The sequence below is a fragment of the Xyrauchen texanus genome, chromosome 30 (assembly GCF_025860055.1).
Source record: "Xyrauchen texanus isolate HMW12.3.18 chromosome 30, RBS_HiC_50CHRs, whole genome shotgun sequence".
Classification (NCBI taxonomy): Eukaryota; Metazoa; Chordata; class Actinopteri; order Cypriniformes; family Catostomidae; genus Xyrauchen; species Xyrauchen texanus.
In genome coordinates, this window is record NC_068305.1 from 36,251,340 (window position 1) to 36,269,705 (window position 18,366).

General features: G+C 37.5%; 1 protein-coding gene across 1 annotated transcript; it reads right to left on the reverse strand.

Annotated features, from left to right (window-relative positions):
• Positions 1 to 738: 738 nt before the first annotated feature.
• On the reverse strand, positions 739 to 13,603 carry gzf1 (GDNF-inducible zinc finger protein 1). The gene is made up of 6 exons (XM_052098924.1): positions 13,546 to 13,603; positions 10,614 to 11,902; positions 8,812 to 8,906; positions 8,560 to 8,727; positions 5,701 to 5,858; positions 739 to 1,906 (listed from the first exon to the last, which is right to left on the reverse strand). The coding sequence occupies exons 2-6, from the start codon at positions 11,888 to 11,890 to the stop codon at positions 1,220 to 1,222; spliced, it is 2,385 nt and encodes a 794-aa protein (XP_051954884.1). The 5' UTR covers positions 11,891 to 11,902; positions 13,546 to 13,603; the 3' UTR covers positions 739 to 1,219.
• Between the last annotated feature and the right edge of the window lie 4,763 nt (positions 13,604 to 18,366).

The window sequence follows — 18,366 nt, forward strand, 5'->3', positions numbered from 1 at the left end:
ACAGGAAAATGACTGGACAAAAAATATAATTGGCACAACAAATATGTCTAAAAATGCTTTTGTGTTATGTAAGAACTTGGAAGTATATCGCGGATGTCTGTGAAGGCATTTTGCTGCGGCATCGCACAGTAAAAACGGGGTTAAAAGTAGCGGCGTGTAAACGATTTAGTTGTTAGAGGAGAAAAATATAAATATGTTGAGTTATGAGTCGATAACATGGCATAACGACTGGACTCCGTGATTGTGGCAATGTATTTAGTTTTCACTTTTCTTAGCACTGATTATTAGTAGTGTTATTGGTCCTGCCCGCTCTGAACGGGATTCGAACCGGTATCTCCAGCATGGGAGGCAGCGCTAACCAGGATGCTAAAGACAACAGCCTTGAGCGTCACTCGCTAGTGCGCCTCTTGACACCAGGGGTGTGAGGTTTTCATACTGCACAGCTACCCACCAGCTGGGTACCATTACACTCACCTCCCTAAACCTCACTCCCATCTGGGTCACGGCACCACAGTAACCGGTCCTACTCGACCCACTCCGAAAGGGATTTGAACCGGTGTCTCCGGCATGGCAGGCAGGCGTGCTAACGAGGAGGCTAAAGGCTACAGTCTACTGCATACTGCACAACTACCTACCAGCTGGCTACATTTCCAGTAGCGCCACATTTTCTTCAGGGAATATTGGCAGTGTAGTTAAATGCTGGCATAAAAAAGGTTTTAAATGAAAATTATCTGATTTCAAAAGACACATTTATTAATCAATGATTTTAAAGGGAGCTGTTACTGCAAATCATTATACATAGAATACTGAAAAATGCTTAGTGTTGATCTGAAGCATAATAAATGTGAAATAAAATAGAAACAACAAAAAGCAAAGTATTTTCTGGTATATGCGGGACCTTGTCTATCCTTCAAACAAAACTTGAGCACTTCCTCAAAATTGTATAGTATATTGTACAACAAAAATGTTTTTTTTTTTTTTTTTTATGTGATCAAAGAATACTATTCGAGTTACATATGATCTACATCTCTTTCTCCAGTTGTAACAAATCAAGACTGGCAGCAATCAGACATTTTAGCATGATTTTACATAGAATAATTAATTCTTTCTTTTTAAAAAAGCTAAACTTATTTACATATGATAAAGCAATGCAAACATGATAAATGAATATTTGCAACTGGAAAGTGTAGAACAAAAGTCCATTGGTACGTGAATCAAACTACTCTGTATTCTCTCCTGTTGAGATTTCTATGCTGTTTGAATCATCTACAGTCTGTGCAACCTCTGTGACTTCCTGTTGGGAGTCTGAAACCTCTGTCACCTCTACCATTACACATTCATCAGATGTTGGTAGAGAAACTGGAGCTGGAACCAGAATAGCCTCAGTGGTTTCGGCTTCTGATGTAGCTGCTGTAGCCACTGGAGCTAGGATGGCTTCTGAAACATGACTGGAAACGGTAATAGGCACAGAACCAGATATCGACGGAGAAACAGTGATTGAATGTGCGACAGAGATGGGGATGGAAAATGGGACCGTCACAGGCATGCCAACTGCGGATGCGTCCAGAGAGATGACACTGGTTCCGTCCGCGGTGACTATGGGCTGAAGTTGCGTCCCCGCGGGGACTTCAGTCTGGATGACTGTGAGGCCGCCCAAGGAGGTGTGGCTGACCAGTGCAATGGTTCCAGTCCCCGTCCAGTCTCCAGAAATGGTCACAGGCTCTCCGGACATGGTCACCACTTCTTGGGTTTTCATTGTGTCGCTGTGCCGAGTCTGGGGTTCGGGTACAACACTGACAGTCTTGTCCTTCTTCTGAGAAGTGCCTTTAGGCTTCTTCACTCGGTCTTCAACATTTCCCTTCAGAACAACTAGGTAGTTCTTCCATGGAGTTTGTTTATCATGGGTCTGCAGAATAACATGGTTTGATTACATAAAACAACAGACAGTAATATCGAAAAGCCTAATCCCTACTAAAAAGTTTTAGGGGCTGTGTAGATGAATCAATTTCTTGCATTAAATAAAAGCTTGACACAGTGCAATGAATGGAACAGAAAGTTTGAGACGTGTTTTTAGGCCACATCCACAATAATGCATTTTAGTTTCACTACATTATGTCTCTCAACCAGACTAGAACAGAATTTTCCTCCACCAAAAATGGAGACTTTCGAAAATGCTCTCTATATCTTTGGAAAAGTATTACATTAGGAAACTGAAAACAAAGTTTTCAAACTGAAACGGATAAGTGTGGACGTGGCCTAAAGGGGCGTTCACATAAGATGTTGGGCATGCAAAATTAATTCGGCACAAGGCTTCTGGCTTTAATAAATAATCACACACAGCAAATAATAGTATTTTTAAAATGTTAAAATATACATTCTACTCACTTTCCTACAACAATAAAAACACAGTTTTGAAATATGGATTCTTTGTATTTATCCAAGAGGTTAAAGTGTGATGTTTTGATCTTCTATTGGTCACACAGCTTAGATTTGCGATTCAGAGTTTACCAAACGTGAACTTTTGTCTGTAACGGATTAGGAAATTCCTTTGTATGTGCTTATCTTTCCCCTGTCCCACATTCAAATATAAGTGAATGGGGCGCGAAATGTAGTGTGACCGTAATTTTAGATGCATGTCAAGTAAAAAAATTGTAAAAGTGTCTGAAAACATGCTGCATCTGTTTTTTTTATATCACTTGTAATGCTTTTTTTTTGTTTTACATGTTTTGTCTAAACAGTCCCTTAAAAATGCAGTGCTTGTGTGCAAGACGGTAAAAAAACAGTCAAATGCATCATTCTAGTGCTGCATGTTTACATAGAAAATTAGGAATGTCCCGATACGGATCCTGGTATCAGTATCGGTTCCGATTCTGCACTCGTGCACTTGAACTCGTGTTCGTAAAAATGCTCTGATATCAAAAACTGATACCATCGGATGTACAAATGTTATAAATATTCAGTGCATAAATTAAAATAACGTTATGACCTTATGTGATTATTAAACCACAAAGGCTGTGATTTAATGAGATAAATATATAACTTTTATCTGCTGCACACATAAAATGTGAGCGCTTGTGAATGTGTTGAGCCGGTGTTGTGCTGCTGACACCAGCTGCTCAAATGAGCTCCATGGCTCATAATTCGAAAACACCATCATGTACATCGCACACTGATGACAGCAAACAGAGCATTAATTCACTTAGTAGGGTGAGGCACATACAGACTACATATTTAAATGAAAAGTGCCTTTTGTGGTTTAATAATCACTGTGAGTCACATAGCGACATGCTTTTCCTGAAATGAGAAACTTCCATTAAGAAAACACAGAAACGGAAAGGGCTTCAAAATAAAAGCTTTGCCAAAATAAAAGCTCAATTTAAATGGAAACAAAGTACAACAGAAATAGATCACTATTGTAATTGTATTACTATTTAACAACATCTCACATCTGTGATGCTCTGTTATGCAACACTTTATTTGACAAAAATAACTCCAAAGTTGTATTTTGGATTCTGCTGTAAGGTTCACATTTGTTTGATTAAAGTTTTAATTAATTAATTAATTTATTTATATAGACACCATTTTGAGGATAAAATTACAACTAACTGTTAATATGGAATTTAGAAAGAAAAAAACAGGTATCGGTACTCAATAGTCCCGCCTTTAAACCAGTTAATTTACATGCTGGCTCAGGGCTGCATTTCCTAAAAGCATCGCAAGCTTAAGTTGATCACAGAGAGTTGAACAAGGAAGTCTTGCTGGTTAAGCTAGTTAAGATGCCTGGTGAGGATATCAGCACACTAACATCCAAAACATATGCTGGTGACCAGCAATGTTGGGTGTTTTCTGCTAGGAAAGTTTATTGCAATGATAGTTATTGATATTTTATGGCTTACTGCATTATTGACATTATCTTTTGCAATATTAATTCTATAAACGTTTCTTAGCAAGAAATAGCTAATAGAAATATCTATTATATGCAAACCGTATAGGTTACTACACAACACATTTTCCTATATGATATTTTTGTGTGGAATTAAAGCATACATTTGTTCATTGGCCTTTCATTAACAATGGATTACACATCATTTATTGGAAACTTCTAAACACATCCTTCAAATAGTAACCAGAAATGCTATTTGAATTCACCTTGCCACTACAGTTGACTACATACACTACAGTATCATATCTGATATATATATATATATATATATATATATATATATATATATATATATATATATATATATATATATATATATATATATATATATATATATATATATATATATATATATACACACACTCACCTAAAGGATTATTAGGAACACCTGTTCAATTTCTCATTAATGCAATTATCTAATCAAACAATCACATGGCAGTTGCTTCAATGCATTTAGGGGTGTGGTCCTGGTCAAGACAATCTCCTGAACTCCAAACTGAATGTCAGAATGGGAAAGAAAGGTGATTTAAGCAATTTTGAGCATGGCATGGTTGTTGGTGCCAGACGGGCCGGTCTGAGTATTTCACAATCTGCTCAGTTACTGGGATTTTCAGGCACAATCATTTCTAGGGTTTACAAAGAATGGTGTGAAAAGGGAAAAACATCCAGTATCACGGCAGTCCTGTGGGCGAAAATGCCTTGTTGATGCTAGAGGTCAGAGGAGAATGGGCCGACTGATTCAAGCTGATAGAAGAGCAACTTTGCCTGAAATAACCACTTGTTACAACCGAGGCATTCAGCAAAGCATTTGTGAAGCCACAACACGCACAACCTTGAGGCGGATGGGCTACAACAGCAGAAGACCCCACCGGGTACCACTCATCTCCACTACAAATAGGAAAAAGAGGCTACAATTTGCAAGAGCTCACCAAAATTGGACAGTTGAAGACTGGAAAAATGTTGCCTGGTCTGATGAGTCTCGATTTCTGTTGAGATATTCAGATGGTAGAGTCAGAATTTGGCGTAAACAGAATGAGAACATGGATCCATCATGCCTTGCTACCACTGTGCAGGCTGGTGGTGTAATGGTGTGGGGGATGTATTCTTGGCACACTTTAGGCCCCTTAGTGCCAATTGGGCATCGTTTAAATGCCACAGCCTACCTGAGCATTGTTTCTGACCATGTCCATCCCTTTATGGCCACCATGTACCCATCCTCTGATGGCTACTTCCAGCAGGATAATGCACCATGTCACAAAGCTCGAATCATTTCATATTGGTTTCTTGAACATGACAATGAGTTCACTGTACTAAAATGGCCCCCACAGTCACCAGATCTCAACCCAATAGAGCATCTTTGGGATGTGGTGGAACGGGAGCTTCGTGCCCTGGATGTGCATCCCACAAATCTCCATCAACTGCAAGATGCTATCCTATCAATATGGGCCAACATTTCTAAAGAATGCTTTCAGCACCTTGTTGAATCAATGCCACGTAGAATTAAGGCAGTTCTGAAGGTGAAAGGGGGTCAAACACAGTATTAGTATGGTGTTCCTAATAATCCTTTAGGTGAGTGTATATATATATATATAGAGAGAGAGAGAGAGAGAGAGAGAGAGAGAGAGAGAGAGAGAGAGTATATAGAGAATAATTACTGCTTTGGAAAAAGAATTTCATTTGGATTTGTGTACTTACAAAATGTAATATATAACCCCCCTATTAAAACTGTGTGTTGTGTTAGGTGGCCGGTTCTTTACCAAGGTGTGCCGGCGTACTGTGGATTTGTCTGTAAATGTTCGTCCACACATGCTGCACATATACGGCTTCTCTCCGGTGTGGATTCTCTGATGTCTCTGAAGGGCGTTAAGCTGAGTGAACAGCTTATTACAGTCCTTACAGTGATAGGGCCTTTCCCCTGTGAAGAGAGAGCATTGCCAAAACAATGTATAAGTATAATATAAATTGTTCCAGCTCTAAAATTCAATTGGATAAGCCATGTTTGAAGTAGAGGTCAACCGACAGTGGATTTTGGCAGATACATTTGCTGATCAGCTGATGGATTTTAAAATCAATTTATAGAATGTCTCAAATCAGATCTTTTCAGGCAGACTGTGCGTCTGCATGGGTTGCTTTGGCAACGTCAAAACTACCGTGGCATACCCACGTGACGATGCTTTCAAAACAGATGCATCATATCGCTCTGCAAATAAGCACCCTGTCCAGTTGCGGTGCAGAACTCCACTGTCGCACAAGAATAACTCAGCGACGGAGGAGACTGGTAAATATTGTGACGTTCCGTGCTGCAGTCACCGATTTTTGACATCATCGTTGTGTGTCGCATTAAGAGTGATGCAAAAGACCATTTGAAATTCGAATTGAGCAGCCAAAGCGTCCGGACTGAGACGCATCTGATTTCAATCGCATTTGAAACCACCTCCCGATGTGGTTTGAATTAGATTTGAAAAAATCTGATTTCATGTGGGGTTTTTTTTTGCTGTCCAGACTATCACAAACTCATCTGGAGACAATCTGGATATGCAAAAAAATCAAATTTTTAGTGGCCAATTTGCCCATAAATATGATGTTCAAATGCAAGGAATGTTAATTCCCAAGTTGAAGTACCTCAGTAGATGGGTGCAGAGTATATAATATGTATAATTATATTAATATATATTTCAAATAAAGTATTAGACTAAAAGTACACCTGCAAAATAATTTTCTTTTCTCTTTACATCATTATAACTCTCCTAAAATGTGCCCCATACATTCACTTCTAAAGGGACATTGTGCCCTCTATTCACTCAAAGTGCTCGCGCTTGTTAAAGAGTGGCATGCTGTCATAGCAACCATGTTCCGTTCCATTTCCATTTGTCCCACGAAGACTGTCTTGTTTAAATGAGAATTGTTTAAAGGAGGACACTCGGTATACTGCAGCCTTCAATGGACGCATCCAATCTAGCATGCAGCCTTCCAAATGAGACACATTTTTCCCACATCTGTTTTGAAAGCAAGGTTACATGTGTACTCCTACATCGTTACCAAAGCAACCCATGCAGATAGCTTGGTTATGTCTGAACGCGCAAATCTGATTTGATCACTTGCAATTAATAGTGCAGACAGTCTGCCTGAAAAGATCTGATTTGAGAAAAAATCTGATTTGCCTGCAGTCTGAACATAGCCTTAGTCTTTTTTTACTATGACAGGCACAGACATAAAGGCTACAAGAGTCCAAAATAAATCAAACGCCCAAGATGCAGTCAATTGTCAATTGCAGTCAAAAAAATGAAGATGAGCATGATATTTTTTTAAATATAAACAAGCACAAAACACACAAGGGACTCTTATTTTAAAATGATGGAGACTTGGCTCTGATTTGAAATGAGGATAAATAAATATGGATGAATATTGTCAATAATGAAAAAATGATGAAGTTTAGAAATTGTATCTAACAATCCCAAGTGATTGTTTTTATTTAACTTTTAAAGGCTCCTGTTATACTGTAGAATCCTCCAGTGCCGGCTACAGAGAAACACGGGAGTAATAACAAAAAACGATAACCAATAGTTCCAAAAAGTAACTATCGGTTACCGATATAACCGATATAATAGACCGATATAATAGTCTACCTCTAGTTTGAAGCCACTGTAAAATAGCTGGTATAAGTGCACCTGTGACTACACAGCAGTTGAATTCTATTTTACCAGCTTACAATTAGGCTTATGAACTACTTGTGATAATTGTTATTACTAAATGTACATTTATTGAACATTGTTGTCTTTCATGATATAGCTGCTGTCTGCATTTTATTAAAGCAATACGCCATGAGAAGTTACACGCTACAGTGCATTTACCATGGGTTAATGGGGGTCCTGTCAACAGAATGTCCTGGTCCTATTTAACTCCAAAGAAATGATATTGTGCATATAGAAAAATATTAATGACCATTAAGATTTTGTACATTATTTTCATGATAGTTACGCACATAAACCCCCCACCCCAATTCCGGTTACATCACAAAAAGAGATGTTCATTATGATATTCTCATTGCCGCATATAGCACACAATAAATAAAAATAGGGCATATAATTGAAATGGAAAGTATTTGCATATCATAGTAGTATTCCCTTGGCATTGACTTTCATTATTGCTGATAATAATAAAAAAATGTGCAATAGCTTTTTTTACTGTAATGCAGGACTGTTAAAGAAATGAGAATCATCATTAAAACTATAGTAGGGAATAATAAAAGGAAAATGGATAAAAGCAAAATGTCCAGATGCATTGAGAACTGTGTGGTAAATAAAATAATGTCTGAAAATAATGTCACAATGCAAAAAATGCTGAAGGTCCTAAATATAAGCTTAATTAGATTTTTTCTTTATTTATTTAATTATTATTCATTTGAGCTTAAAAGACATTTAGTTGACAGGTTTCATGGCAATCACCTATTTCCCTTTGGGCCTTCCAACACCATGTTGAAATCATTGTAATGCATCACATCTCTTTTGGGTTTTGCTTTAGAAAATACTGTTACCATGACATAAAAGCATTTGTTTTTACACTTAACGCTGCATTCACCAATATTCATTTATTTACATTTTGCTAGTAAAAGATACCTGTGTGAATTTTCATATGCTGGTGGAGTGAGTTCCTCTGAGCAAATGCTCTTCCGCAGGTTTCACACTTGTAAGGTCTCAATCCGGAATGGATCCTGTTATGATGTTTCAGGTATTCTTTGGATGCAAAGCTCTTTCCACAGTTCTCACACATGAAAGGTTTTTCACCTGGACATACATTTAAGGCAGTGACTATTTATTATATACAGTGTCTGTATACTTGAGGTAGACAGCAAAGGTTGGTCAATTCACCTGTGTGACATCTCCTGTGATAAGACAGCATGTGGTTCTGAGTAAATCTGGCATCACAAAGGTCACAGGCGAACGGTTTCTCTCCAGTATGGATCCTGAAATTAAATACAAGCAAACCAAATGAAAAGAAGTGTAAATACTGTATTAACAGAGGTCTTATCTAGGCATGCACGATATTAGACCATACTGCCCGTGCAAAACTCACCAACACAAGTAGTACTAAGTGGTTGCTAATAGGGAAAATAGCCAATCCCTAAGTCTATGAAATTCCCACCCCTTTTATAATTAGCCAGGCAAAAATGGTAAGTCTGATTTCTTAGATACGTATCAGCACACTTATCCACTAGGGATGCACCAATATGACATTTTTTGGCGAATACCGATATTAACAAAAAAGTAAATGCTGATATCAATACAGATATTCATATCATAATGACAGGTGTTAAAAAAGGTTATTTTGTACTTTAATGTTTTTTTACACATTTGTTTGTGCAGTTTAAAACAACAGAACTCACATTTTTCATGCATGTACAGCAGCGTTTCCCACAGGATTTTGTGAGACTATGGGTGGTGGACCACGACCCTCTAGGGGGGTCCAGGGGCATACTCCTCCGTAAGAACATTTTGTAAATTAAAAGTAAAATACTTCCAAACAGTTTTGTGCTCTTAAATCAAAAATCTAAATTGTGCTCTTTGAAATAAATGTAATTGTGAGAAACAGCGCCCCCAATTGTTCCCTATTTACATGACGCTCATCACCCCCAGCCAGGGTTTAATTGACAGCTGTTCACAAACACAGCCAAGGCTTGCCTCGTCAAAAGCGATTGACTAAAATCTCATCTGGGGTTTAACGTCTCTTAAAATATTTTTGTATGCTTCTATCATTATCATTCTGAAAAGCAGGGTAAAAACTAGGGATGTCAGATTCAGCTTTTTATCTTTTAACGTTACCTCAGACTGCTAACAATAGCTAGCTAGTGAAGCCGTAAGCAGTGTAACGTTATGCCAATTAACCTAGTAACACTAACGTTAATTTACATTAATCATCATGATTCTAACTTCAGCAGTAATACTATCTGAATGCTCTTATACACTGATGATGATAAATTGTGTGTGTAGTGTATAAAAATGCAGTGGATATATTTAATGTTAGTTAACGTTGCTTACCTCAAATATTTGTCGTCCTCCTCAACCAAATAATTTAGACGGATCCAGGAATACTCCAGTGCATATATCTGCGAGTGTGTGTGAGCGCGTGAGTTTACAGCAGCGGGTGAGAAGCTGACTGAACTGACCGGCGCACGAGAGAGCGCAAAACACAACCTTTTAATTTATGTTATTATGAGACTGAGAAGTGCAAAAATATTTTAGATGAGAAGTGTAAAAATGTTTTCGGTTCATTATGAGAATGTGGCAGGGGGGAAATTAGACTGTGGCTGGCGCGCCAGAGTCTAGTCAATTAATGGGAAACACTGTGTACAGTTAAAAATTTATATTATGCATATGTTGGGCAATTACAAAGATATGTCAACCACATCATGGAAAAATGTAAAGTTTCAAACAATGGAATAAAGCACACATTTAATTTGGTCAATAATTGGGCGATAAATTTTGGCGGGCCGATATATCGAAGCATCCGTATTCCATAACAAACCATGTGATTTGAGGTATGATTCATGTTCATAGAACAAATTAGTGTGGAACAAGTTTAAAATGTGAAAACATACTGAAATTTAATTCTTATGTTTAGGAGCTTGTTCAAATCCCTAAACGTCTGTATGAGCAGCGATGTTGACTCCTACCTTTGATGTGTCTTGAGTGCTGAACTCTGGGAGAAACTGGATCCACATTCATTGCATTTGAAGGGTTTGTGTCCAGAGTGGGTTCTCTCGTGCAGAGTGAGGGCCGTTTTAGAACTCAGAGCTTTGCCACAGATATGGCAGAAGTGCCTGTCGGTGCCGCCCTCGTGCACTTGCCGTTTATGCCGCGTCACATCCTTCTTGCGTTTGAAGGTTTTGTCACAGACGTCACAGGGGAAAAGCCTCTCGTCGTTGTGCACGTGACGCTGGTGGATCTTTAGGTTGCAGCGGTTGGCGAAGGTCTGCTGACAGACATCGCAGCGGAATGTGGTGCTCGTCTTGACTCCATGGCTGACACTTAGGTGTTTCAGGTAGCTTTTTTCATAGTAGAAAGACCGGCTGCATTGCTCACATCTGTACTTTGCACTTCCTCTTCTGCTTTCCTTCTCGGATTCATCCGCCTCATCCATTACCTCATTAGGCAGGAAGTCTGATTCTTGAGGGTCTTCCTCTTGGATGGAGTGAGGTGTCTCGGAGCCACTGTCATAATAAGCCTCTTTTTCAGCCACCGTTTCTCCATCTTTTGATTCCACCTTGAGATCCACTGAAGCTTGTTCTTCTCCTGCAGTCTCTGATTTGTCAGGGTTCTCCATTTGGATCTTCAACTTTTTCATTGGGAAGTCTACGGACACTCTGCGTCCAGCCAACCTACTACTTCTACGGCCTTGAATGTCTTGTTCTGTCTCCTTCATATTCTCCAACTTTTTAGGTGATTTTAAAAGCTTTTTTCTCTTTATTGCTCCTTTCACTCGTTCTTGTTTTGTCTTTACCTCAACTCTTGAACTATTTACATCCACTCCATCATTCTGCAAACACACGTTGGCTGTTTCTTCATCATAGTCCAAGTCTTCAGAGAGACAAACATCTACTAATTCCTGGCAGTCTAGGAATTTAGCCATTTGCAATATAGTGTTGATATAATGTCTCTCAACCTCTATTGCCCCAGAATACGCATATTCCAAGAATTTAGTGAAAGCGTTTGTCGAAATGTCACATAAGAATATTTTCTTCACTTGGCCATCAGCTAAGAGGAGGGATTTGAAGTAACCACTGGATGTGGCCAAGACGACCTGGTGGGCTTCAAACTCCTCCAGCTCTCCTTGATAATCCACCTGCACTGTGACGTCACACAGAGTTCCAGTGTTCCTCAGCTGCCACATGGCATTGAGCAGATTCTTCTGGTAACAGCTAGATTGGAGTTGAACCAATTCATCATTCATTTTCTCTGGTTTCTGCAAACATAAACAGAACATGAGTAAGGAAGTAAGTCCATTAGAATTAGTAAGAATTAACTAATTACAGGTTCAGTTCCAGATTCAGTGGGTACTGAGAAACGGTTCTTGTTCAGATGTATAATCTTCATGACTTTTGGTTCCGTTAACGATTCCCTACATGCAATTTTTTGCCGATGTGGATGGAACCCCATACTAAAAATGACACGGTTTCCAGCAGTGCATTTCAGCAGCAGCGCTGCTCTCTACTGGGTGTACAGTGTAAATCCCACTACGCTACTTGTGTATTTTGATTCCTGAAAGACTGACTCTAATGAGTCAACTATTTTGAACGTACAGCGCAAAACATACAGCACTTCCCCAGTTCTTTAACCCCATTCACCGCACAAAAAAAGTACATTGAGCAATGAATCTAAAACCACATAGAAATGAACATATACTCTGGTGGCCAAAAGTTTAGAATAATGTGCAGATTTTGCTGTTTCAGAAGTAAATTGGTACTTTAATTCACCAAAGTGGCATTCAACTGATCACAGAGTATAGTCAGGACATTACTGATGTAAAAAAAAAAAAAAAAGAGCACCATCACTGTTTGAAAAAAGCTATTTTTGATCAAATCTAGATTATGCACCATTTCCAGCAGCCATCACTCCAACACCTTATACCTGAGTATTCATGCTAAATTGCTAATCTGTGGGATCAGCTAGACTGTAAGGTGCGCGAGAAGTGCCCGACAAGATGGCCACATCTGTGGCAAGTGCTACAGGAAGTGTGGGGTGAAATGTCATTTGAGTATCTGGACAAACTGACAGCTAGAATGCCAAGGATCTGCAAAGCTGTCATTAGTTTAAGAAGTTAATTTTTCACATTATTAATGTCCTGACTATACATTGTGATCAATTTAATGCAACTTTGGTAAATAAAAGTACCCATTTCTTTCCATAGGAGCAGAATCTGTACATTATTCCAAACTTTTGGCCACCAGTGTACACTGAAATCCTTAAGAAATAAGCATTTGACCTTAATAAGATAATGTTCAGTCAGGTATTTAATATCTCAAGAATTTTAATATTATAATTGTATTACTTCTTCACAAATAGATGCTGCTCCAACACTGGTATTTTGTGTATTGATGCAGTATTAATATATTGTAAAAATTCTTCATTAGACACTAATGATATAATTAACTACGGCCTTTCAAAACACCTTATACACTTCTGCGAGTAGATTTTGTCATTAATATACGCATTTAATTTCTGTCAAAACGCATCTCATCAAGATATCAAGGAAGCAAATTATTTCAAATGCTAAACTTTAGCTTCGCAGGCCATGCTGAAATCCTAAATATAAATAAATCAAAATGTTATAGTTTCCTCCAAACATCTTGTGTATAATAATACTTAAAAATATAAATTGTAACTGTCTTGATAAAGAATCCTGTGCAAACTGTCATGAGTAAAAATACTGGCAGAAAATTAAGGAATGCTAAAACAGTTAGCATCATTAGCCTTGTCTTCAGATATCAGATTTCTGCGATAATATAACGTATGATTTATTTGTATGTATTTCTCTAAATGTGTTAACTGTCCATCTGTGTGATGCAGTGAAAGGAGATTTTGTATACCCAGCTGGAGTTTTCTTACCGTAAGGACAGTAAAACTGCAGCGCTGTAGAAATCGCTGTAGAACACGCACCCTGAGCGACTGTAGCGAGAGGCATCATGGGAAATTGAGTTTTTTAAGATTAACTGGATTCCTGATAGGATTTATGGTGTACTTATAAATCATAAGGATGCAACATACAGCTTGACATGTCTGATAAAATAACTATAATAAATTATATCTCATTTTACAATACATAAATGTGATGTATTTTAAAATTGTTATGATGTAAGATACGTCTTGACGGGTTATGCTTAAAACAAATAAATATAATAACCATTGAATTACATTTTATTTTACAATACATAAATGTAGTGTATTTTTTTTTTTCAATTCTAAGGATTCCATGTTGATGTGTCATTTTATTTATTTATTTATTAATAAAAATTTAAAAAAGCATAATTTTTACTATTCAGTCTTCAGGCTTAGTCTGTATTTCATATACATATACATATACATATATTTTATTTTTATTTTATTGTATTTTATCTTTTAAATTATTTGTCTCAGTGCCATATTGCTGTGTGTACTGGTAGCTTTTTCTGCCACTGAATGTAAATCCCTTGCATGCATGTACTGTGTGTGTGAGCATACTTGGCAAAAAAGGTTATTTTTCATTATGATTTGCTTATTCTTTTTTCTTTTGAGAGGAAAATACTGTAGGAAATTGGCATGTTAAATTTGTGGTATGATTTTTTTTTACATAATATATGGATTTAATATAGATGTGCAAGGTGTTAGGTACTGAACATGTAAATTATTAAACTACAAGGACATATAAAGTAACTGATTCATTTAAAATCAAAATTATATTTTATGTCTGTTGTGTTGTGGTGGTTTGGACAGTCTTGTGTTTTATTATGAAAAATGTTGTCTCTTCAACAGAATTAACCTAGGAGGATCATTATAAATTAAGTTATTTAAGATGGCTGGATGCCAGGACTGATTATTTTTATTCTAACTATACTGTATATGGTAGAGATACTTGACATGTAAGGTGGTAAATGTAAAATCAATACATACAAATGTTATTTTTCTATATGATGCATTTATAAATTATATGTTCTGCATGAAAGCTGTATATATATATATATATATATATCACACACTCACCTAAAGGATTATTAGGAACACCATACTAATACTGTGTTTGACCCCCTTTTGCCTTCAGAACTGCCTTAATTCTACATGGCATTGATTCAACAAGGTGCTGAAAGCATTCTTTAGAAATGTTGGCCCATATTGATATGATAGCCTCTTGCAGTTGATGGAGATTTGTGGGATGCACATCCAGGGCACGAAGCTCCCGTTCCACCACATCCCAAAGATGCTCTATTGGGTTGAGATCTGGTGACTGTGGGGGCCATTTTAGTACAGTGAACTCATTGTCATGTTCAAGAAACCAATTTGAAATGATTCGAGCTTTGCGACATGGTGCATTATCCTGCTGGAAGTAGCCATCAGAGGATGGGTACATGGTGGCCATAAAGGGATGGACATGGTCAGAAACAATGCTCAGGTAGGCCGTGGCATTTAAACGATGCCCAATTGGCACTAAGGGGCCTAAAGTGTGCCAAGAAAACATCCCCCACACCATTACACCACCACCACCAGCCTGCACAGTGGTAACAAGGCATGATGGATCCATGTTCTCATTCTGTTTACGCCAAATTCTGACTCTACCATCTGAATGTCTCAACAGAAATCGAGACTCATCAGACCAGGCAACATTTTTCCAGTCTTCAACTGTCCAATTTTGGTGAGCTCTTGCAAATTGTAGCCTCTTTTTCCTATTTGTAGTGGAGATGAGTGGTACCAGGTGGGGTCTTCTGCTGTTGTAGCCCATCCGCCTCAAGGTTGTGCGTGTTGTGGCTTCACAAATGCTTTGCTGCATACCTCGGTTGTAACGAGTGGTTATTTCAGGCAAAGTTGCTCTTCTATCAGCTTGAATCAGTGGGCCCATTCTCCTCTGACCTCTAGCATCAACAAGGCATTTTCAGCCCACAGGACTGCCGCATACTGGATGTTTTTCCCTTTTCACACCATTCTTTGTAAACCCTAGAAATGGTTGTGCATGAAAATCCCAGTAACTGAGCAGATTGTGAAATACTCAGACCGGCCCGTCTGGCACCAACAACCATGCCACGCTCAAAATTGCTTAAATCACCTTTCTTTCCCATTCTGACATTCAGTTTGGAGTTCAGGAGATTGTTTTGACCAGGACCACACCCCTAAATGCATTGAAGCAACAGCCATGTGATTGGTTGATTAGATAATTGCATTAATGAGAAATTGAACAGGTGTTCCTAATAATCCTTTAGGTGAGTGTATATATATATATATATTGCTGTGGCCTTTGACCTTTTGTTCAGCTCTTAAAATACTAAAGTGCAGCTGAGTAGGTTAACTGCCACCTCATTATTATTTTTGCCTGTGAATGTACACATGTATGTCTGCAGCGACAGCTTTTCGGAGGAATACATTATTCAAGACAGGACAAATTTTCAGTCAGCAGTTCTTTTCCCCTAAGTTTCTCAGACATTAGGCCTACTTTGTAGAAACTGCAGGTGTACAAATATTCCTGCAGGCATCAAATAATTTCTGAAGTACCAGCCTGGAAACTCATGCTCACATATGAGCGCAGATATAGATAAACCCTGAAAAGCTTAGTTTTGAGGTTTATTACAGAGCTCCTGGCAATACAACTTATCTTTCATGGGTTGTAACATAAATTTGCTCAGAATTGTGTTAGAAAGAATCATGCAAAATTGCGTAATCACACAGCAGCACATTTAAATAGATTTAAAGCCTAACAATTTTCTTGTGTTATTTATTGCCCATAGCTACAAAATGTTATGCAATACATATAGTTAAATGCATGATAAAATATGACGTGCATGCACAGTCACATGCATCACATACTTTTTAAGAGTGTGTTGTAAAAATAAATGCATATTTGGAATTGCATACTACCATACTACTAGTACAGTTTGCAATGCACTGAATTTAACATGCAGCGTTATGATAAACATACTGTTTACAAAGCTATCATTGCATATTGTATATTGTTTCATATCCTATTTTTTAAATAGTAGGCATTATTCAGTATATACTGCACGGTGCATTATGTTTGTATTCCCCATTGTATCGGGTTTGAGTCATACTCTTTCTTGTCCACTGGATGTCGCTGTTTCACATAGATCAGAGAACAGAAAACTGTCCAAGATCTTAGTACGCATGCGTGAGAGCTTTGCGCAGTTGCGTTTGATGATCATCTGCATCACTACTAGCTAATCAGAGATCTGGACAAAAATAAATAAATAATTAATTAGTCGTTTTAAACTAAACTCAGTCGTGGAAATACAATACCATAATGTGGAGTCCCTCCTTAGTGATTGTAAAAGCAAATTATATCAAGTTTAAACTGATTTAAAGAGACAGAGGCATCTGTCCGTCAAGATCTGTTCCTTCATTTCATACAGACACGACGAGGGATCCTAAAAATGTTCCACCTTTGTAATTAATGATTCCTTCGGACTCTTAAATTATTCTTTGAGGTCATGTTCAATCATACTAATCAGATGCAAGTTTAGACTTCAGAGCTGTGTGTTGCTCCAGGATTCACCGGGGTTTTATTTGCGTGGCCTGCCAAGCACTCTTTATTGACATAGGAAATCCATATGCCTTGCATTTCCCTTAACGAGTTCTGCAAGTGCGTGGCTCCTTCCGGTGACTCATGCTGCACTTGTGTGAACCGGAGACTGTGGTTTTCCATTAACCTCTGGAGCTCAGCCATGGTGTCTGTACTATTGTAACCCGGCACGCTTTCAAACCCAGCTAAAGAAAAACCGTCCTTCTCCTGAAAAGCAATGGAAATCTTTTTTCAGAGTCAAAGAACAGTAGAAACTGTGACTGTAAAGTCACTTTGTCACGCTTTGAATTGAGTTCAATGTTATGAATCATTGAATTTGTTTTCATAAGAGGAAGTGGTATTCAGAATGCATCTCACAGAATGATTACTTTACTAGCAAACACAATAATGACAGAGGTTAAACTGCAGCAAGCTATTTAAAGGGATAGTTCACCCAAAAATGAAAATTCTCATCATTTGCTCACCCTCATGCCATGTCAAATGTGTATGACTTTCTTCCTTTTGACAAATGCACATTTTAGAAGAATATCTTAGCTCTTTAGGTCCATACAGTGCAAGTGTATGGTGACCAAAACTTTGAAGCTCCAAAAAGGACATAAAGTCAACATACAAGTAATCCATATGGCTCCAGTGTTTAAATCCAAATCTTTTAAAGCGATATACTGTATGAATGTATCCATCCATCCATCCATCCATCCATCCGTCTCTTTTTAATTTCCTAATAAACTTCTATCAGTTTGAAGTGTGCAATATTTAAAATGATAAAAACTTAATAAAACTTCAAATATTTAGTTTTATTTATTTCATTTGATCAAATATTACTCAATTCAATTTGATATAATTTTGATATGAAAGTAAAATGTTTGAATCTTAAAATTATATATATATATATATATTTTAGTAAAAAAAGCATAAATCCAAAAACATTTAGTGAGGTTTATGCTTAAAACAAGAAAATATCATAAATATGCCAATGGGTAAGATTTATATACTCTATATAGGTCAGTTTAATGTTGCTTATTTCTGTAAACATTTTACAGCAAGTGTGTAATTTATACATTAAAACGTTTGCCATTTAAAACTGTTTCTACCTAACTGAAAGAAAATGCTATGGTCTTTGAACTGATTTTCTGATGTTAAATTCAAGTTAA